Genomic DNA, 23,946 nt, shown 5'->3' on the forward strand with positions numbered 1-23,946 from the left:
ATTGTTGTAGCAAGTTCAAAAAGCGAATCAGCAAAAACAAATTGCCAAATGTCAAGTGGAAGTTTGCCAAAAAAAAAAAATATCCATAACTTGTCTAAAGAAAATACCTGTAGATGAGCATGAATTGTATTGTTTTGCAACTTTTAGAGCTAAGAATTTCTTTTCCAGTAGCATACTATGTTGCTATTTATGCCTACTATCGCACAGTAAAGAGCAAAAAAATATTGTATAATTCAAGTATTTGTTTATGTTGGTCACCCACTATGAGAGAGAGAGAGAGAGAGAGAGAGAGAGAGAGAGAGAGAAGCGAGAGAGAGAGAGAGAGGAGAGAGAGAGAGATAGAGAGAGAGAGAGAGAGAGAGAGAGAGAGAGAGAGAGAGAGAGAAGCATGTATTCTAAAAATGGAGAAACTAGAGAGATTGTACTGTATTTTCTTGCTGTATATACATTGTATTTAGAGAATAGTTATCTTCATCTATAAAATAATGGCATACAAAAACTACAGAAGCAAAACCAATATTGGCCACAATTCTCCCTTTTATTCAATCTGAAAATAGTGCTTCATCCCTTCCCCCTAAACAGCAGTTTAGGGCCTTATGCTGTTAACAAGTTTAGTAGTATATTTGTTTTTATTGAACTGTTGAACCATTTTGTAGCGTAGTCACTGTTTTTGTCCTCAAAGGAGTTACCTTCCATGGTGTGCTAACGCTCTCCATGGTGACTAAACTAATATTAAAGAAACATCTTTTAGCTTCTTTTTGTAGCCAGGTATTGTTTCCTAATGATAAACACTATGACACGAGTGAGAGTATAAGGGACTCAAAGACGAGGGCCTTTTCTCTCATCTTCAGTGAGGCTTAGCCCAGTTTAATCTACATCAAAATCTGGAAAAAGTGACTAATGTTCACGTCTGCTATTGTCTTTGTAACCGGGTCGGTTAAAAGACCATGGACCATTACATACTACTCGAATCCTTGCAGTTTGAAGACTACCTGCCAGTGCTCTTTTAGCAAACATTGCTTTAATTCAATACTGGCACTCCTCGATTAATGGCGAACTGGTTTTATGGGGCTTGTGTAGTGCCATAAAATCGGCAACTTATGGCACCATATCAGGCTGAATTTTGGTTATCGGCACCATAAGGTGCTGATAATAGACTTATAGCACCATAACTTACCCAACAGAGGCACCATTAACTGGTTACTGGCGGCAGTAGCCGAAACTCGTCGCTATAAGCAACCACAAATTGCCAAGTTTTGGTTAACGACAGTTTTTGCTTATCAGCTCCCAGCTGAGAATGTAACCCCCACCAATAACCAGTGACTGCGTGTATTTTCCATATGGAAACACATAACTTGAAAGTTAAATGCTATTTTGTTCATGAAACTTACCTGTCAGATATATATATATAGCTGTATTCTCCAAAGTCCGACAGAATTTCAAAACTCCCGGCACACGCAGTGGGCGGCCAGGTGGTTAGTACCCATTCCCGCCGCTGGGAGGCGGATATCAGGAACCCTTCCCATTTTCTATTCAGATTTTTCTCTGTCGCGGTAGTGAAAACACCTGTTTCCATTACCTCCGCCTAGGATTTTGAAACTTCATTAGCCGCTTAAGTATCCTATTTATTTTTTGAATGATTGACTTGGATTTGTGGCTAGGCATACGCTATCATAAATTAATTAAAATTTTTTCATTGCATATGATGTCTGATTCTAGTTAGCTTAGTTTCAGACTTTGTTGTCTGCAACGGGTAAGGGGAGGCTACCGAAACCTTCGGTAGACACTCGCTTAGTATACATGACGTTTACATGTTTTCTTTGTTGAAAGATCAATGTAGTGTAATGTTGACTGATTCCGAAAGAAGACGTATGATTCGTATGTACGCAAATTAGAGCGTGATAGAATCAGGAGGTTTTCCTCCACAGTAAACAGAAGTTAGGATAATGAACCTACTAGCCTCCAGTAGACTTTATTTTGCCTAACCCTGTGGTATGGCTTACGGGCCTAGAGGAAGTGTCTGTGAGAGGTAATGCCCTTTCTATTATGGTGGATTACATCAAGTAAGCTTGAAAAAGTGCTCGCTCTCCAATCAGTGTTGTGAGTGTAGTGATGTTGATTTTGCCCCTAGTGTTGTGGAGGGGGCGTCAGATCAGTCCTATAATGCTTCTAGGTCTAAACCTCTGTCGGACTCCCAGGACCAGGGAGGGGGCAAGTTGAAAACCGAAGGAGGGTTACGGGAACCCCCACCGATCTGGCGTCCCTTCGGCAGGACCTGAAGACGCTTCCAAGGCTGCCAAAGATCGTGCACGTGCACGAATCATGAAAGATTGCTTCTCGTCCTCCGAGGCGTCCTCCCCGCAAGGTTGGAGCTCTCGGAAGGACTCGCACCCTCTAAAAATGAAGCTTTAGAGAAGAGGATGCTTCACGTCCTCTCTCTCGTCAGGAGGGAGCGTCAGAGTTCTGATCTGGCGTCCCTTCAGCATGACTTAATATCGATAAGAGTGACAAAGACGCAAAATGTCGCACAGGCGGCTGTCGTCTTGGTCAAGAGATTAAAAATGTCCTTAAGGCAGGACCCTCACGAGGACGCCTTTCGAGACATTCAACGCTCTATCGAGAGGAAGGAACGTCTTTACTCTTGTAGCAAGGATTGTTTTCTTGCTTTCCAAGACGCTCCCCTCCCTCCTCCCCTCATGGCGCTATGTATACGTTATGTGACGTTCGCTTTACTACGAAACGGGATATTGTTCAAGCTCATAAGCTTGACGTCCGGCAAGCTGATTTGCATAGTCAAAGAGCTCGCCAAGACGCCTCTTACTCGTCCCTAAGGGACGCTCTGTCAGCGGACAGAGATGACACTGGAGACTATCCTAGGTTACGACAGGAGAAGGGAAAAGAATTCCTCATACCCAAGAACACACAGGCGTCCTTTTAAATGCCCTTCTGCAGTGTCGATGAGCGTGACAAAGACGCAAGATGTCGCACAGGCGGCCGTCGTTTTTGTCAAGAGTGGCGAACGTCCTTAAGACTCGTCCTGATGACGATCACCGTACTTCTGCTTAGGACGCTCGCGTTTCATGAGCGGCTCTCCCCTCGCCAGGAAGCCTCTCAGGTTACTCGTGTTGACGCACGTCATTCACTATGATGCTTCCCTTGATGTTCGTCGCTCTTCTATTCCGGACGCTCTTCAAGACGCTCAAAGAATGCAATCAGGACGTTCGGCAAGCACCTCGCGAGGATGCCTTTCGGAACGCTCGGCGTTCCTTTTTTTTGAGCGCATTTCTGGATATGTTCATTTGCATTACTAAGACGCAAGATGTCGCACAGGCGGCCACCGTCTTTGTTAGAAGGTAACGAAGGTCTTTAAGGCCATCTTGGAGACGATAGCCTTACGTCTTCCTATAGTGCTCTCACTCTTCAGGAGCAGCGTGCGGCTCTCCAGGACGCTTCTCGGGTGGCCTTTCATGCATCAGGGCACTCGATAAGATCCTCTCTGAGATGCCGTTCAGATCCCTTGGTGTTCTATGCACCAATACGCTCGGTAAGACGCTCGCGAGGACGTCTCTTGAAGACGCTCAACGTCCTACGCATTGCGATGTGAGGAAGCTTTTGCAGATGCTCGACGCCCTACATGAAGAGACGCTCATCAGGACGCTCTGGAAGACGCTCGATGTCATAAACATAGATAAGCTTTTTGGAAGACGCTCGATGTCTTACACATCTGGACGCTCGCCAGGACGCTAGCGAGGACGCTTTTGAAGACGCTCGGCATCCTACACGTCATGACGCTCGGTAGAGCACTTGCCAGGACGTTCTTCAGAACGATAGGCGTCCTACGCATCAAGACGTTCGGCAGGATTCCTGCAAGAACTCTCTTCAAGAGGGCGTTGTCGAAGAAGAGGAAGGAGTTTGGTCTCGTCAAGATGTCTACTTCGCTTTCTACGAAGGGAGCGTTCAATAGAATCCATGACTTGATGAATTCCAGGAAAACTGTAAGCAGATTTCGGTGTCATAAAACGCCTCGTCTGCTTTCGGGATTGCGCTGCCGAAGGGGAACATTAAGGTCCTTCCTGTCGTAAGCCCAGTCTCTAATCAGGAATCCTGCCCCTTCCTCGATTTCTGCGGGAATCGGGAAGACTATATGCTCGAATTCCTGGATTACTTTCCGTCATGCAAATGGGTTGGGTTAGTTCTCATTGACAAAGTTCTTAATAACATTTTATCGCATAAGCGGATAAGTAACAAAATTCGAAAGAGCTCTCATTCATTAGTCAGAGGCTCATCCAGGAAAAAGACTTATAGACTATGTCCATGAAGTCTTATGTCCAATTTCATAAGAAGCTTGAACTTTCCTTTTCGATCTTCGGTTCTCACTTGAGGATTTCCATTTGAATATTAATTCCTTCTCTTGGCAGTCGATTTCCATTCTCTCTCTCTTCCTCGTCGAGGAAAGAATGTAGTAGAGAATTAGATGTTCAAGTGACTACAATACTTACGTATTTTATCTTTACGTCATATTACTAATGTAAAGTTCAAGTCATATACGCATATCGTAGTTACCTCTACAGATGGCAACCGAAAGGACTGTTATTTTAAGTGTATTTAATCGGTCCTTCCTGCAAACTTCCAGGAGTTTCCGGTGTAAGGACAATGCTTAAAGGTATTGTTACAGCAACACCAACTCAGCTTCTGCATCTAGCGAATTATGTTTCGCTTAAATATGCCTGCTTGAGAATTTCCTTCTGATCGATAATAGTAACAAACCTACTCCTTCGTAGAAGAGAGTAGCTGGTAACTCAGGCAGAATAGTGCGAGACGAGAGGTTGCTGTCATTGTGGATGACGCAGTATATTTAATCGGTACTCCCGGCAACTTTCCAGGAGTTTCCGATTTAACATTTGATTAATTAAGCGTAATGTTACGACAACACAAAATCAGCTTCTGTATTTAGCGAATTCTGTTTCGCTTAAATATGCCAACTTGAGAGTTTCTGTTCAAATAATAGAAAATCTATTCCTTAGATGAATAGAATAGCTGGCAACTCGGCATAAGACTGCGAGAAGGTGAACATAAGCTGCTGCCTGTAACTGTCACAGTGTCTCCAACTCAGTATCAGGTAGCTCGTTGTTATGCTTGGTCGTTTACGTCTCTCTCTCCCGCGGGATTGATTGACGAACCGTATCTCTGCCCTACAATCATGACTTTCGCCTCGGGTTGAGGGGATTTCTGGTAATCATGAATAAACACGACTTCCTTTTGCTAAGAAACTTTCAACAGAGATATCTCTTAGACATGTTCGGCGCTGCTTACCGCACTGTAACAGAATTCTGTACGAGTCTACCGCGGCATAGCACTATAATAATGCTCTCCTGCTTATGCAAAGCGCAGCCTTATTAGGGAAGGAAGCATGCTTAGTGAGGGAATGGATGAGTCTGCTGGGGACCATTTCCTCGCTGGAGAAGCTTGTTTCCCTGAATAGACTGCAATTCAGACCTCTACAGTTTTTCCTACAGGAGAACTGAAATAACATCAAAGATCTAGAGATAATTCTAAACGTCTCTCAATGGGTTAAGGATCACCTCAGGTGATACTGAGAGGGTGCCAGGCATCCGGACAGAGGTACAGAGGTCCTGGCACATAATCTAAAAGAATTGGAAGCAATTTGGTTGGCTCTCCAGTTCCTCGAAGAGTGAGTTTTTGGTCGAGTGGTCCAAATCATCTCAGATAATTCCGCAGCTCTCTCATATCCCAAGAAGAGAGAGATGGTTATCGGCATAGGCACGGAACGTAACGATCCTTAAGAGGTTTGTTACACGATTGCACGTCCGTGCGGATCTTCTCGATCGACGGCAGCAACTACTGACGTTTGAGTAATCCTCGCTTAGAAGTATGTCGAGAGTTGTGGAGACTTTGGGGACGTCCTTTCGTAGATTTCTTTGCAATATTGAAGACGAAGAAGCTTCCTCTACGTTTGCGCCCTTATTATCGATCCGAGAGCGGTAGCAATAGACGCCATCCTATAGTATGGAATGGGGATAGTTGGTTAGCCCTTTTCCCCTATTCAAAAGCTTAGGAAATATAATAAGATAATCGCTGGCGTCAGAGGGAGCGAGAAAGACGTTGATCGCCCCATGTTGGCCTTCGAGAGGCTGGATTCACAGAGGTCACGTCCTTCAGAGAGCACTTTCCAAGGACCCTTCCCGAGAGAATCGGTCTACTCTAACAGCCTCACTTCGAGAGGTACCTAAAATCTCTCCGCTCTGAGTCTGAATGCGTTCAGACTGTCAAGAAGCGAGAGGATCTTCAAGATTAATTGCAAGTCTCATTGCCAAAGCAAAGCAGTGCTGCATATTTTGCAGTGTACCAATCGGAGTGGGCCGTTTCTGGACATAGGGCAGGAAGAATGACTGTTCCTCCACCTCTGACATCTGTGAATTACTTTACCGCCTTCCCTTTCCGTCTGAAGTATGGGATAAGCTAGCAGTCCCAACGTTTGTAGATGTTGTTGACGGCCTCTAGGCTCAGAGATTCGGATCTGTCAAACAACAAAGCCCTTCACGATCTTTGAGGTCTGTGGAAATCTTGAAATTGTCTAGATCGAAGCTTCCGGCATGGAACTTAGACGTAGTCTGAAGTTCCTGATGTCAAAGCATTTTGAACCTCTCCTTTCTGTAAACTTAATATATGTGACCAGAAAGGCTAATTTTCTAACCACTCTAGCTACGGCAAAGAGGGTTAGTGAGGTTTTAGCCATCATCAGAGGTTTTGGCTTTAGAGGACATAATTCGGCGCGTCCTCTAAGCCTTCCGTTCTTGCTAAGAACGAAAACCCGTCTAACCCTTGGTCCAGAGGCCTGGAGATCAAGGGGATGGTACAAATTATTGGGCAAGAGCCACAGAGAGTCCTGTGCCCTGTCGGGGCTCTCAAGTTTTATCTTGATAAAACAAAAGAAGTTTGAGGTCATTCGGACAATCTTCATGTTCCGTAAAAAAGACCAGACTTGCCCATGTCCGAAGAACGCCTTGGCGTTATGGTTAAGGAGTTCTTTTAAAGAGGCTCATTCACTATGTTTGAACAAAGATTTGAAAGCATTTAAATTGAATGCTTATGAGGTGAGGGCGCGGCCTCGGAAGCATTTCAACAGAGCATGACACTCAGTAATATCCTGAGTGCCACGTTTGAGCGAAGCAACTCTGTGTTCGCTTCACACTCCCGACGGGATGTGAAGACGACATATGAGATCTGCGAGTCGCGGAGACCATACTATCTGTAGAAATATTATTGAGGGCAGGAAGCCGCACGAATCCTATCCTATAGAAAAGGGGTAGGTGTGCTTTTAACTTTGAAGGGTTGGTCGCTTGAGGCGCTTTCCCTTTCTTTAGCCTAGAAGTTATGGGACTAACTTCGATAGGTTAGGTCAGGTGGTGGTTTTAGCTTCGTTGCCCTCACAGTATGGTCAATATGGTCTAGTCACATTGTGGTCACGCTCCCGTTGACAGATCATCTAGAGCGCACCAACTACACAGGTCACTACCTTGTTGGCAACTCTAGTAAAGCAAAAGCAGGCTTCGGTGACAGTAATCAAGAAGTCAGCTATGCTAACAGGTAAGGAACCAAGATGTCAATCATCTGCACTTGAGGTGTTTCCAAAATCCTTCTATTCTGTCCCTTCCCACCTCCAATGGTGGGATTCAGCTATATATATATATCTGACAGGTAAGTTTCATGAACAAAATGTTATTGTCATGATACAATAAATAAAGTTTGTTCATACTTACCTGGCAGATATATATAATTAAAGTACCCACCCACCTCCCCTCAGGGGACAGTGGTATGAAAAATCTGAATAGAAAATGGGAATGGTTCCTGATATCCACCTCCCAGCGGCGGGAATGGGTACTAACCACCTGGCCGCCCACTGCGTGTGCCGGGAGTTTTGAAATTCTGTCGGACTTCGGAGAATACAGCCATATATATATCTGCCAGGTAAGTATGAACAAACTTTATTGTATCATGACAATAACATTTTTAAGCTCAAGTTAAAAATTGTTAGTTTAAACTGTAGAGCAAGTGTTTCATTTCTGGTTTGAAAGCCAAAACCTGGCATTTGTTTTCTGAGCACATGGTCAGTGCTTTCTTATGGTCATGGGTTTGTTATTTGTGAAAAGTGCAAAATTTGACGAATTTGTCATTTTGTCTTGAAGTTCTAGCTAATATAAATAATCCTTTCAGATAATGATGTCTACAGTAGCCTAGGCAGTAGTGTACATGAAATGATAGTCAAACAGATTTAGTGAGAATAATTTAGACCATATATAGTAGATTTTGTTTATGGCCTATAGCCATGGATTACATATCCAAAAGGTGATTTAGGTAACCTGTATTAGGTAGTAACTAAACTAAGGTAAGTAAAAACAAAGTTAACACATCCTTTTATGATCCTAAGCAATAGCCTAGTTTTACACCAAGACCCTAGGATTTGATAAACAGGCTTCAGATTTTTCCCTTTATAGGCAGTTTTCCCTTTATAGGCAGTTCCTGGTTATCAGTGGACTAGGTTGATGGTGATCCAGTTTTATGGCGTCTGTCTAGAGTCATAAAATTGGAGAATTATGGCACCATAATGCACTGAGGTCCAGTTATTGTCACCCATAAGGCACCAATAATAGAGTTATGGCTTCATAACATACCTAACATAGGCGCCATTAACCGGATATTGGCACCATAAGAGCCATAAATCACCAAGTTTTGGTAATTGGTGGTTTTCACTTTTCAGCACCACTCGGAGAATGGAGGCCCACCGATAATTGGGGACTGCCTGTATATAGCCTGTATACATCTCTTTAGTGTTCCCAAAAAGGATTCTTCTGAACAAAGCACATTATTTGCTAAAAGTTTTGGATGACTACTGTTGCCCAAGTACATTCAATCATTCCAAAAGGGACTTGGACAGTTTCTATAGATCTGAAAGACGCATAGTACCGGCATGTCCTTTTTGACGCTCCCTTGTGCCCCTTCCTAGGGTTCCGGATAGGAAAAGATGAATTCAGGTTCAAAGTCATGCCTGTGGGATAAACATTACCCCAAGAATTTTTACAAAATTAGTAATGGTAGATGTCCGAGAACTCAGAAAAGACAGAATACAGGCAGTCCCCGGCTTACGATGTTCAAGGTTATGGCACTTTTCAATTATATTCATCAGACTGGGGACTGCCTTTACAGCTAATAGCTTACCTAGGCTAGCTTACCTAGATGACTGGTTAATCTGGGGGTCCACAAGAAAAGAATGCTTGGAAAACCTAAGAGCAGTGGTCGACAGACTCCAATCAAAAGGTTTTATAGTAAATTGGAAAAAATCCCGCTACATTCACAGCAGATACTTTCAGTGGCTGGGACTGTGTTGGAGTACTCTTCAGGGCATGTTGTCTCTCCTCAGCAAAACCCAGAACAGAATAAGGAAAATCTCAAAAGGTTCTGGTACAGCAGCCCAGAGTTTCCAGATGGCAGTTTTGCATCAGGAGTAGATCCAATAGTACTTAGATTGCAATTGAAAAACTTAAACAAATTCTGGCCGTCGTACACAAGAAAAAAGATGCGAGACTGATGTCACCAACAGAATCAGATAGTTGGGGAGATATTTCGGCCTTAGACCCAGAAGGAATATCTGACAATACAGGTCACACTGACTCCTCCATCTGTAAGAGTGACAATATATACAGATGCCTCGATGACAGGTTGGGGAGGACATAGGGAGGATCATCAGGTGTCAGGGAGATGATCAGCTACTCTGAGGAATTGTCATATCAATTTCGAGAAGAGACAAATTCTGTTGGTTCTAGACAACATGACTGCAGTGTCCTGCATTAAGAAAACACGATTGCACTCATCTCCTCTCAATATGATAATGGTAGCCATCGGATGGCACAAGTAAAGAAATGGCACCTGTCTGCAATTCACCTCACAGAGTCTCATGGTGTAATAACAGACTTTCTATCAAGGAAAACGACAGCCTCAACAGAGTGGGCATTGGGCAACCACTCTTTTCAAGCAATAGCCAACCTACTTCTACAACATGAGGTGGACCTGTTTGCCACATACAAAAATCACAAACTCCCAGCATACAGTATGTGTCCCCAAATTTGGACAGTCAAGCAACAGCAAGAGATATCTTCCTACAAGACTGGAACAAGTGGAAGACGATATATCTTTTTCCTCCAGTGCCCTGGATTTTTAAGGTTTTGAGCAAACTCCTAACCTTCAAAGGAACAGCTTACTTAATAGCCCCAAATTGGCCAAACAGGCATTGTTCCTATTACTTCAACAACGGGCGAAATGATAATTTCCACTACTGTCCGCTGTCCTATCCCAAAAAATAAGAAGGAAAATCATTTCCGCATCCTCCTTTCTGAGCAGTGACCTTCATGCATGGATTTTTTAAGTACTATTGTCCATCATGAAAACTACTCACCCAACATTGCTAGGTACCTGGTACAAAAATTATGGACATCATCTATCCGGCAATACCAATCCATATGGAAGATTTGTTGTATATCTATACTGAGAGCCCAGTCGAGATTTCCATAGAAATGCTTTTAAATTTTCTTATACAGTATACATTTTTGAAGAAAATTTTAATATTTCTTATACAGCATACATTTTTTAAGACAAAAGTCTTGCGGTTACAACAATCATGGCATACAAGGCAGCGTTAACAGAACCCTTGCTTTATGTATTCAGGTTTGACTCCAGCATAGAAATTGTCACTTCCCTTATGTGGTTCACTTCCCTTATGTGGTCTTTTGCCCTACAAAGACCTGCCTCTGAAAGATTTCCAAATACTTGGTCCCTGAACAAGGTACTTAGACTGTTATCTACCCCTTAATTCAGCAGACCCAATACAACTGCAATTCACATGCCACAAAAGGCTATCTTTCTGATTGCATTAACATCAGGAGCCTGTATTTAGTAGTCTAGATTGGGACGATATATCACACAAACTGGCCCATCATTCCTGGCCAAGAATGAGGATCCTTTAAGAAGGAAATCTTAGTTTAGCAGACAAAACATTATGCCAAGTTCAAGCATTTAAGGTTTACCTAGAGGGAGGTCATGGTAAACATCCAGAAGGTCTGACTTTCCTACACCCCAGCACAAATAAACCTCTTTCTCTACAAGGGCTAAGAACCATTTTAGTATCCCTCATTAAAAAGGCAAACCCACACTCCTTTCCTAAGTTGCATGATATTAGGAAAGTAAGTACGTTGTTGGCCTTCATCAGAAATTTCTCTTACGAAGATGTCTCCGAGTTTACAGAGTTGTCATTAGAAACAGTATTCTTAAAACATTACTGCCATGAGGTCAAACAAGTTCGACTATGTATATTAGTAGGTGGTATGGTTAGCCCTGACCCCGTAGGCACTACAGTGGAAAACCAGGGGTCTTCTCTAACAGGTGGGTGTGCTGACTATAGCAGGGGAGGGTGCAACAATACTGCAACCATACCCAGCATACTTAGGTATGTCATTACGGAAATTCACCCCAAAGAAATGCAAGTTCTTCTTTAGTTTATTGGTTTTTGTTACCAAAACTTGTGGCTTGACCTCGGACCAGAAATGTTTAAGTTTTTCTTTCTGGGTTGTGGGTATTAAAAATTTTGAGAACTTTAGCCTTTCATCACCTCTCAATCTCTGTATAAAGCTTCTTTGAAGACAAAAACAGCGACTATGCTATCAAAAAACAGGTTTTGACGTAGGAAAAACATGTTTTTAATAGTCACTGTTGAGTCCTCAAAACCCCCCACTTCCCTGAAGAATCCCAAATGCCAATGACTGTCCAACACATTAGTTGAATGTCCAGTTTGGAACCCACAAAGAAGCATTTATTTTCGAAACCCAAATATTAAAAGGTTTTCTTGCTGAAGGCAAAGATTTCTTATTTAATTATTCAATAGGATTATAATGTTCCTAAATAAAACCAGTTTTCTAAAGAAAGACTCATTTTTTTCTAGAATTCTTGAAAACCAGCCCAAGAAAAGACTTTATTAGGCTCAGAGGTCTGAATAAACTAATTCTTTATAATAATAATGGTTAAGGGATCATCCTATGTTGATCAACAGAGAAATGGTCCATGGTCTTTTAACGGGACCAGTTGCAAAGAAGATGGCTGATGTGCATGCGCATTAGTCACTTCTAGATTTTGACTTGGCTCAGCCTCGCAGAAGATGAGAGAAAGTGCCCTCTTGTCTTTCAGTCCATTATACTCTATCTCGTGTCATAGTGTTTATCATTACAACACTACTCGGCTAAAAGACCAGGCTAAAAGATGTTTCTTTATTATTAGTCTAGTCACCATGGAGGGTAACTCCTTGAAGACTCAACAACAACTACCAAAAATAGGTTTTTCCTATGTCAAAACTAGTTTTTTTGGTGCTGTTTTGTCAATTAAGGGTGTGTATGTGATATACTATGGTAGTATTCTGTTTGGTAAGTCCATTATGAATTCTTTATAGTATCATGATGTTATCATCCATGATGATTTTCACTGAAGTTTAGTACAGTGGTACCTCGACATACGAAATTAATCCGATCCGAGGCGGCCTTCGTAACCTGAGCTTTTCGTATCTTGAACTGCATTTTACATGTAAATTTCCTAATTCGTTCCAAGCCCTACAAAAACACCCCAGTAAATTTTATAATAAAGCTAAATTGACCAATAAACAATGAAATACAACAATTTGGACCATTCAATACCTAACTTAATACGTACTACTAATATGTACCTGTAAATATAGTGTATTAGTGTACATGGTATACAAGAAATACTGTATGTACATACGTACGTATGTAGTAAAATGTGGAACCTTATCTTTCGAGTGAGGCTATCTCTGAAAGTGACGACAGGAGGAGGACAACAACAGGAAATTTGTTACGTAGTACGTACACTTAACGAAACAGAGTAAAAATGTCAGGAAACATAAACTAAACTTTACGAAACACATTAACAAAACCGTAACACTTAACTTTACAAAAAGCTTAAAATTAAATTTTTTTTTTTTTTTTTTGTCTTTTTTGATTTTTACATTTTTTTTTACTTTATACTTTACATTTTTAACAAAATTTCAATTTCTTCACTACCGAGTGGATGACAGTCCATTTACGGAATTTTTTGAACCACCCATGAGAAGCCTTGAAGTCTGGGATTGCTGTCGATGTCCCTTCTCCTCTGTCGTCTTCGGCCTGGGCAATCAAATCGCTGAAAATAGCGCTAGCCTTCTGGCAGATTGCCGTCTCCGTTATCGTATCGCCAGCGATTTCTTTGTCCTCAATCCATAGAAGAAGCAGCCTCTCCATCTCATCATGCATGGGGCTCCTCTTGTTGGACAAAATAGTCATGCCCTTGGAAGGTGTAGCTGCTTTGATGGCTTCCTTCTGCTTAAAGATGGTGCCTATTGTCGACGGATTTCGGCTGTATTCCTTAGCGATCACGCTCAACCGCATGCCAGCTTCATAAATTTTTATTATCTCCATTTTTGTCTGCATAGAAAGCATCCTCTTCTTTCCGTAAACTCCAGCAACTTTCTTGGGACCCATGACTATACTGTACGTAATTAAGTTGTGTAGTATACTAATTAAGTTCTCACATAACACGATAAAGTAGTACAACGAAATCACTAACATGAATTTACGTTAACAAACTAAATCGTATGTGTGAACGAACCAATTCCACGTGCATACGATAACGCTGGTGCAAAGCAATGGCTGAAGAAGAACGCTGCTACGTAGATGCATGATGGGAGAGATGCTGACCAACAGGAGAGCAGGATCTTATGGCGGTGGCTAGCATCAGGAACCAATGGGAGAGCTGGAGGATGGTGGCGAGTCTACTCGGTTGGCGGCGCGCGAGTTTTAAAATTGTTATCGGTGGTCCGGGCGAATTTCGGGACTTTACAGCAACAACCTTTCGTATCTTGAGCTATTTTCGTATGTAGAGCCAAAAAAATCTTCGTATTTGTTTTCATAACTCAAATTTTTCATAAGTTGAGCCTTTCTTATGTCGAGGTACCACTGTATTTTATTTACTTGATATAAATTCTGTCATGTGACAGCATTTTGATTTTTTTATGTTGTTGATTTAATATAATTTTTTAGTTAAATAAGTTCTTGTTCAATTCCTGTTTTTCAGGTTATTTTCTATGACTCTGATTGGAACCCCACTGTTGACCAGCAGGCCATGGACCGAGCTCATCGATTAGGCCAAACAAAACAGGTTACAGTGTATCGTTTGGTCTGTAAAGCCACTATTGAAGAAAGGATCCTACAGAGAGCCAGGGAAAAGAGTGAGGTAAAGTGATTGTATTTTTGTTAGAAATGAGCTGTAGTTGAAGCTACTTTCTTAAGTATTAAGTATTTGATGTTTGTTATATAACAGTAAGGTTTACAGATTCGGTGAAGTTGTAACTTTTAAATTCTTTATTTGTATGGTTAAAAATTTTTATTTTTAATGCACAGATTCAGCGAATGGTTATAAGTGGTGGTAATTTCAAGCCTGACACATTGAAGCCAAAGGAAGTTGTCTCGCTCCTGTTGGATGATGACATTGAGAAGCAATGTAAGTTTTCTTCCAAAAGTATGTTACACTTTTGGTTTTTCCCAGTCATAGTAGTACAATATTATTATAGTGGATTTTGCCCAAATACTGTCACATGAGACATATTTCTTGAAGATGACTACTGAAAGCCAGTTTTTGTAAGATATTAATTTTGAGGAAGACTCAACAACCCAATGGCCAGAAACATATTGATTTGCGGATATACTCCAACCTCTGCTGTAGTTAAGTCAACTCCTCGGTGTTATTTTAGAATATAACCTAATAACATTTCCTAGGACCCTCCAGTGTTTGAAATTTCTTGCATGGCTAGATCAATAGAGTGGGGCAATGAAATGCTGGTGGATGTCTTTAAAGTCTCATCCAAGAAGACATTTCATACATATGTACTTGTCTTTTGAGTCACGAGATAGTTTTAGCTGAACCACTATAGTTTAGGAAAATGAAAGATCACCTTGCATTGAAGGCAAGCTAAAGTGATGTTGATGGAAAGTGTTAATTTTTCAAGATTATGCTTATATTTGTGACAGGGATAGCCATGACTAGTTCAACATCCTATAACTTCGTCATTGCCTCTTGAGAACATGGGTTATCTAAAGTATGTTTAGGCTTCGAAAAGCAAGGTTTTTGATCTGCCAAATATTTTCTACCATATTAAAACAATGATTTGCTCTTCAAAATTCATTAATCATCAGTAACCTTTACTTCGTGTGCTTTGCCAAGTAGTAGTTTCATGTGTTGCTGTACCTCCCATGATTAATGTTGTTTCCTTACCCAGTCACTGAGTTGTACTATAATTTTCTTTTAGATTTCAATGTCCATTCCCTTTTCTTCATGTGACGACTGATATCAGTGTTTATTAAGTTTTATTACTTTATTATTTTAACTTTAATGCTGGTGGCTACCCTCCACCACAGCACTACTGTTAGCACGTGCTGTTTCAGTTTTCAGTTTGTATTCAAAGTATTTGGTCATTATATAATTCATGCTTGGGGTTTATTTTGTTGTTGGGTGTAGTGAACTGTGTAGCATAACTTTCTGGCCTTGTCTGAGACTTAATGGGGTAGTTTAATAAAACAGTTTGTCTGCTCAGTTGTGTTTGCCTTTCCATTATGTACACAATGGCTGGGTCTCAGCTTTGTTTGTTTTTTGTAATGTCTTAGTGTTGATTACATGAGTTTTATGGGTCTTTGTAACTTCCATTACTTGCATTTGCCTTCTGGACAACATCTTTCTCTTTTCAACCAGTGGCTTGTAAAATTTTATTAGACTCAGGGTTGACTTTCATAGGCTTGGCTGTTCCCACTTTCTTTGGGCCTTATTCAACTCTTTGAGTTGGCAGAAGTGAGTGCATCATGGTAGGTAGTCGTCCTTCAACTGATAATACAGCCAAGGGATGCTGTGTTCTCCCTTATTCCAACTTCTCTCTCCAATGGTATTTTTGTATATTGCATGTTAATGGAAGTGATGATTATGAGGGATGATGACCTCCATAACCTTTCTAGTTTGTTTGGTATGGCTGAGTTATGCTCCTAGCTATTCACCCAATCACCTTCGACTTCTACTTATCTAATCTGTAGAAGCTTATCCTTCTTGGTGCAGGAGGGTGCCATCTAGGTTCAGGAGTTTTTAGGATTTCTAGTCACCATATCACCATATCCTTGTCTCAAAGCCTTAGGGGTTGGAAACCAAATCCAAGACCCCAGCTGCCTTGGAAAGTTTTCTTGCCTATTCCCCTTCAGGATGGAGACTTGTGGAATCAGTATTGAGGTCTTATCTCAGAGAGGACATCCTTGCCTTGATAGACCTTATAAGGGATGCAGATTTCCAGGTCCCAATCCACCTGCTTTCCAAGCGGTTTGTTCTGTCCTTTGGACAGGCTGTGTTCCAGTTCCAGTACCTTTGCTTTGGTCATTAAGAAGTGAAAAAATTACAAGACAATTGAAGCTAATGAAAGCCACCCACCCAGTCCTCTCCATGCAGCTTTTTAGGCCCTCCTACCCCTTAAGCGCTTTCCTAGGCTAAAATCCACCTTCAACAAATACTCAGCCACTCAAAAGTGATAATCAGAGTAACATTTGAGTGAAGTTGATGTTTTTAAGCTAACAGTAGTCATAGCAGTTTTCAAGAATCAAAGAATCTCTTCCCCCATCTCTTTCTCCAGCCTACCACCCCCTCAGTAACCCTTTCACAGTCTGCTTATGCCTATAAGCAGTATTACCCAACACTTCTGTCCATCTGTTCATCATTGCCAAACATTATGAGTTTGGTTTTAATTTTATGATTGTAAATATAGATATGTTGTGATGCCAGGGGCTCTGGGTAATTTAAATGCATTTTTATATTTATAAAAATTTCTGTGTAAGCAGTTGAATATGCAATTATGCTAACTCTTATCTCATCATTTAAGTGTTGATACTATATCATTTTTTTAATTTTTTTTAGATCGAGCTAGACAGCAAGAAAGGCGAATTTTAGAAGAACACAAGATTGAAGTTAATCGAGAAAAGATGAGAGAGAGAATGAGAAAAAGATATGCTGAGAAGGTCTGAATTTTCTTTTAATCTTTTTACTATTTCATATTGTCGTTTATCTCAAGGCATGTTTTCTGATAAAAGTGTAGGTTGTCAATTTTTAAAAATTCCTTGAGTCATAAGTATCCAAGATCATGAATATTCCTTGAAATTGTACAGAAATCAGTCTTACAAATACCATGAAATAATAATTAAATGTACCGAGTTGTCCAGTATTATATAACTGTATACTAGATACATGATAGTGTAAGGAAAAGTAAGTATGCTAATTGTTAAAACCTGTTAAAACCTTGTGGGTACCTGCTCAAGCAAAGATTATTAGGCTGAATAACTTACTCTAGGGTTTTATATGTATATTAGGTTATTTTAGATTTTCATATCTTTATTCATTTTGTGGATTTCTACATTAGGTAGATGTAATTCTTTTCATACTTTTCATTTTTCTCATGGAACACATTTTCTAAGTTTTCATTATTGAATATTTTAAATTTTGTTGTTACAACTTAACTCTTTACATATTAATTTACCTTAATTTTGCATGCAGAAATGGGAGAGAGAACAAGAGGAAAAGCGTCGTCGGATTGAAGAAGGTATTGTGGATATTGGTGGTGGTGGGGATACCACTCCACTCAACTCGACACCAGCATCTCCGACGCACAGTGAGGTAATGGAGGCTTGATTCCTGCAACAGAAATTTTTTTTTTTTTTGGTGGTCTTTAAAAAGGTATTGTTTCATAGTAAATCAGGAGATCAAAGGAAAAATGCTGAATTTTTCTTGATAAGTTAACAGTTCAGTACTCTGCACTTTGTCTTATAATGAATATTTGCCAAACTAAACTTGTAACCATGAACAATTATGTTTTCATAGAGGACATCATTGAATGTCTATTCCAGCTTCTCTTGCGGGCAAGACTGAAGTAAAGGCAGTTCATCAAATCAATAACAGTGATGTCAGTTTGGCACTAAATGGGCACAGTGTTTTGTGTACTGAAGAAGCCTTTGGCTTTTGGGACTGGAAGTGTCAAAATTTTAATGCTTATGGTACATCAGGTTTATGTCTATTGCACTAAAATCACTTGTATTTACTTTCCATAGTTCTTTGCTTAAGGTCATTAACTTGTTAATAAAATAGTTTCATAAGATCTCCAATTCACATCTATCAGCTCTCATGAGGCCTTGTCTGAGAGAGCCAGGTTATAAGCCTACAATTTTTTTTTTTTTTTGAACAGTGGCAGATTAAGGTGTGTGCATACATTTATAAATATTGATATTTATGTACTGTATGCATGTACGTTACTTATACTATATACGTATGATAATCCTAAGTGCCTCTCCAATGAAAGATTACAATTAACAACCACTTGCAAAACACCGGAATAAACAACAGCAAATATTGACATAAACAATAGAGTTAACAAACAGCTGTTTGCCTATGTTAGTTGCCATAACTAACATGTTCCATGAAGAGTTGTGTTACAGTTGTCTTATTGAAAACTTATTTTCAGGGTAATCAATAACTAGAAATAAAATTTCTTTATTCATCCATCATACACTGAGAAGGTGATAAGAAAGTATGCCACTAACTTCAAGCAGCAGGTATATTATCCCTCTTACGCCGACTGGACGTATTTTACGTCGACATTTTTTGTCTCCCGTGTGCCGACTGGACGTATTTTACGTCGACTTACAAAAGTTTTTTTTTAAATTCGCGGAAAAATACTTATAGGCCTACCAGCCTAAAACTTTTGAATCACGCGCCTTGTGGGATGCTGGGAGTTCACGAATCAAGGTGTTGTTTTGCTTACAATCGTTACGCAGGCGCGCAAGCGCGAATTTCTTTCTTGCCGCACTAAAAAGTATCTGTGACACATCTTGGAAATTATTTCGTCACTTTGACATAATTTTTGTACCATTTTAAATTAGCCGTTACATGAAGTATTATATATGAAAATGTGCGCATTTTTATGTAGAATACAACAATAAAATACTCGTGATTGTAGCTTTTATCAGCTTTGAGATATTTTCATATAAATAACGATAATTGCCAAACTTTCAACCTTCGGTCAACTTTGACTCTACCGAAATGGTCGAAAAACGCAATTGTAAGCTAAAACTCTTATATTTTAGTAATATTCAATCATTTACCTTAATTTTGCAACTAATTGGAAGTCTCGAGCACAATATTTCGATTTATGGTGAATTTATGAAAAAAAATTTTCTTACGTCCGTGCGGTAACTCTTCCGAAAAAAATCATACATTCGATTGTGGTAATGTTTGCACCATTTTAAAATTAGCCGTTATATAAAGTTTTATATATGGAAATGTGCGCAATTTCATGCACAATAAAACTAAAAACAACCCATGGTTGTAGCTTTATCAATTTTGAGATATTTTCATATAAATAACCATAATTGCCAAAATTTCAACCTTCGGTCAACTTGACTCTACCGAAATGGTCGAAAAACGCAATTGTAAGCTAAAACACTTACATTCTAGTAATATTCAATCATTTACCTTCCTTTTGCAACAAATTGGAAGTCTCTAGCACAATATTTGGATTTATGGTGAATTTATGAAAAAAATAACATTTTCTTTACGTCCGCGCGGTAACTCTTCCGAAAAAATCATACGTGCGATTGTGGTAATGTTTGCACCATTTTAAATTAGCCGTTACATAAAGTTTTATGTATGAAAATGTGCGCAATTTCATGTAGAATACAACAAAAAATAATTGAAGGTTGTAGCTTTTCTCATTTTTGAAATATTTGCATATAAATCACGATAAATAGAAAAAAAACCACGTTCGGTCAACTTTGACTCTACCGAAATGGTCGAAAAACGCAATTGTAAGCTAAAACTCTTACAGTCTAGTAATATTCAGTCATTTATCTTCATCTTGAAACAAATTCGAAGTCTCTAGCAAAATATTTAGATTTATGGTGAACTTAAAAAAAAATCTTTCCTTCCCTCCGCACGCAGATTCTCCGCCACAAATATCCGAAATGCGTACGTCCCATTCTCGGAATATTTGCTCCGATTCATATTAGGCATTTCATAGAGTTTTATATATGAAAATGTGCGCAAGTTCATGTAGAATAAAACGAAAAATATTTGAAGGTTGTAGCTCTTCTTATTTCCGAAATAATTGCATATAAAAAATATATATATAAAAAAATTCGACATTCGGTCAACTTTAACTCGTCAGATATGGTCCGGCAAAACTGCAATTGTAAGCTAATACTCTTACAGTATAGTAATATTCAATCATTTGTTTCATTTTCAATTTTGAAAGAAAATTTGGAAAGTGTCTAGGACAAATATTTACGATTTATGGTGTAATTAATTTTGAAAAAAAAAATATTTTGTTGTTTACGTCCGCGTGTTACGAATTCATGCATTATACGTGTATTGTGATAATATTTTCTCTGTGTTGCTTTTATAGTTTTACAATGTGTTATATACCAAAATGATCGCAATTTAGTGTACATTACAACGAAAAAAAAGTAACTTGTTACCTTTAACCGTTTTGCGCACAGCGCGATTTGAATACAATTATATATGAAATTTCGTTTTTGCGCTATCATATATCGCATTATTTATATATGATAATGATAATTTTTTTCATTTCTGATGGTTGCATACTAAACTTCAGGCAATGAAAAAAAAGGAGCCAAAAAATGAACTCTTAATCTTGAAAACTAAGCGCGCTGTGATTTTTTGAAAAAATATTTTTTCCGCTTCCGCGCTCACTTCGAAACCCCTCCGGCATACGGGAGACAATTTTTTATTTACCGCTACGGCCTAAGAGGGTTATTATAACTGAGGCTGAAGAAATGAATAATGAACAGACTCCAAAAAATTTTTGGAGGCAGCTGCAATATCTGAATCAGGCAAAATCACACATTATTATTTTGATTTAAAGCGTGTATGAATAAGTAGTTGCAATATTTAAACCATGCTCTGATAATTTGAGAAAGGAACATATCTCTGAATTAAGTTCCATTCAGCATCTAAAGACAGTGATGATGTCGGTAAAAACCAAAATGCAAATGGCACATGACTGCTCAGATCACATTTTGTTACAATATTAATACTACATGCAATATGATTAGATACAGTAAAACAACAGTTTTATTAAAATTATCATGATTGTACAAATCAACTGGCTTGGAAAGGGAGCAAAGCGATAGCGTCTTACTCTCCAAGGTGGTTAAGAAAAGACTAAAGATGTCACGAGGTAGTGTGGGGTCTCTGATCAGCTATCACCTCGTATGCGCAGGAGTTGCCAGATCTCACAGATTCCTTGCTTACAATCTTTTATTGTTTTTAACCGGTCACCAGCTGGCGATTGGAAAAGATCGTATTGTTGAGACCTCAGGTTTGTTAGCTATGAAAAATACAATTGTTCATATACGAAACAAACCTTTGGTCTTAACATTAGGATAATACTAGTGCCAATCTGGAAAACCGGTAGAATTAATAAACTTGTGTGATCCAGGGACTATTGGTATCTGTTATTGATCACGGGGGCATTGTAGTTCTCATAATGCTCTGGGCCTTCCGTGACCTATCAGTTTCTTTCCTACTACCTTTAAGAGAGGAATACATTTTTATTCATCCTTCACACAATTGAGATCTTAAGGAAGAATACCAGTAAATTAAAGCTACAGATTATAGCTGAGGCTGAATAAAACTAATAACAGTCAGGCAAAAGTGATGTCTGAATCTTGTGAAATCACACTTAGTGTTTATAGTCAAGTAATGTACACATTTTAAACCTAAATTTGTTAATTTACAAGAAAAAGTAACTGGATTATACTTCTTCTAGCAACTAATGGCAATGAAGTTGGTAGTACTCAATTAGCCAAGATTTTGAAAATGTAAAGAATGTCATTTGTAAATGGCATATAATGACAATGTTTATAATATTCTGTAATACAGTACCAATATGATTATAATACATGCTGTATACTTTAATTGGATAAAGCAAGCAAAACAACCTTTATTTAAATCATCATTATTATATATATAGTTGTATACTATTTAAATTTAGCAAATTATTACTTTTTGGTATATGTACAGGTGACCCTCGGTTAGCGACAGGGTTCCGTTCCTGGCCGCCGACGCTATGTGATTTTCGACGCTAAGCAATTTTAAAGCCTACGGCCACCGCACACCTTCTTTCAAAATTCTAGACTAGTTAACAGCGCCCTAAACCAGTCAAACGGCGCCTTAATCCCGCGATGGCGCACTAAGTAAAATTATATTTATGCAGTATAGATCTTTAGAATTTACTGTTCAGTACATATATTATATTATTATAAATACTGTAAAGTGAAAAAAGCCTAGCTTTAATCCTTTGGGTGTCTAGAGTATGTAAAGATATAATAAGGTTTTATACAGTGTACAGGTAGCTGTAGTGTTCAACGATAATTCGTCTTACGATAATCCGATTTTATGGGATATCAAATTACAATAGCCTAACTTTATCCCATCTTCTAGTTACATAAGTTCAAAAACAGCAAAAAAGAATGATGAAAGTATGGTTTTAATGTTATACTTGTTGCATAAACATGTACAGCCATGAACAACCAAACGGAAAAGACTTTTTTTTTACAACCGAATTCGATAACATCCGTTTGGCTTGTATTTCAATCATCGTACCATAGTTGTTATAAATGACGTTATGTAGAATAGAATTGAGATATTTTAATGTAATAACTTTATTCGCTATAGATCAAAGATCAATCGGGAAATATACTGTTAAATTTAAACCTAGTTATAACTGAAGCCGAGAAAACTGTTCAAGCTGCTAATGGCTATTATCTTGCAGTAAACGTATGCCATCTATCTTGCATCGGCAACAAGGATAAAACTCCAGTAAACGTATGCCATCAGACACAATCGTAGATAAAATTGAGATAAAATAATTTAATCAAAACTACTGGGCTTGAAAGAACACATTTTACTGCTGGTTTCACGCCGATATAAGATAAATAACGTAAAGTTCGTTTTACAATAATATAAAGGAAAATTGTGAACGGAATCACAATTTTTTTTCGCAATAAACATGCCACCAACGTAATCTGTTAATGAAAAAAATAAAAGTTCACAATCACAACGAGATATATTCAATTCATATTTCCACCTAAAAACACACATCATATTATGGAAAAATAACCTTGTCTCATATAAGTTACGTATCTAGATATTCGTTTATGCCAAATAGAAGCAAGAAAATTCGCTCAGAATTGCGTTAAATATGGTGAATCAAACTCGTGTTCACCATCAGCTGATTTGAAACCAAAACATTGGCCGCTTCGCGGAATACATACTAGCTTAGATTTGCCGTAGTATTTTATAATACAATAATATGAGAATACATACAATATTATTGGATACAGTGAAGTAATGTATACTTTTTAAAGGATTTATGGAAAACATGCATAAATAATAAAAAAACACCATGCATTTTTCGGAACAGTGGTGGATAAGAACGAACATGAAAAAACATTCTCTGACAACGTGGAGGGTAGTTACAAAAGCTGCCTTAATTTGTATCATATTTATGTACAAAAATAAAAATGCCCTATACGTAATATATTTTCAGACACATTTTAAACGTAAGTGCATGAACATTTATAAAATCGACACATCGATCGCAAAATTTGCACTCTTTTCAACTCTATGTTTTTGGAAGAGCGGCAGGCAGCTGCTTACAAGAATGAACATGAAAAAACATTGTATTTGATAACGTGAAGGACAGTTTCAAAAGCTGCCTTAGTATCATATTTCTGTGCAGAA

The 23,946-nt window shown here is 38.9% G+C and overlaps 1 protein-coding gene across 2 annotated transcripts in view; it reads left to right on the forward strand.

The window, feature by feature from the left end:
• Window positions 1-23,946, forward strand: part of LOC135207997 (chromatin-remodeling ATPase INO80-like) — a 140,642-nt gene that overhangs the window by 111,105 nt on the left and 5,591 nt on the right. For both annotated transcript variants that reach the window (XM_064240087.1, XM_064240088.1), the window contains exons 19-22: window positions 14,185-14,343; window positions 14,511-14,610; window positions 17,053-17,153; window positions 17,686-17,805. In XM_064240087.1, the coding sequence (XP_064096157.1) occupies window positions 14,185-14,343; window positions 14,511-14,610; window positions 17,053-17,153; window positions 17,686-17,805 (480 nt within the window). The remainder of the gene's footprint in view (window positions 1-14,184; window positions 14,344-14,510; window positions 14,611-17,052; window positions 17,154-17,685; window positions 17,806-23,946) is intronic.

The sequence above is a fragment of the Macrobrachium nipponense genome, chromosome 34 (assembly GCF_015104395.2).
Source record: "Macrobrachium nipponense isolate FS-2020 chromosome 34, ASM1510439v2, whole genome shotgun sequence".
Classification (NCBI taxonomy): Eukaryota; Metazoa; Arthropoda; class Malacostraca; order Decapoda; family Palaemonidae; genus Macrobrachium; species Macrobrachium nipponense.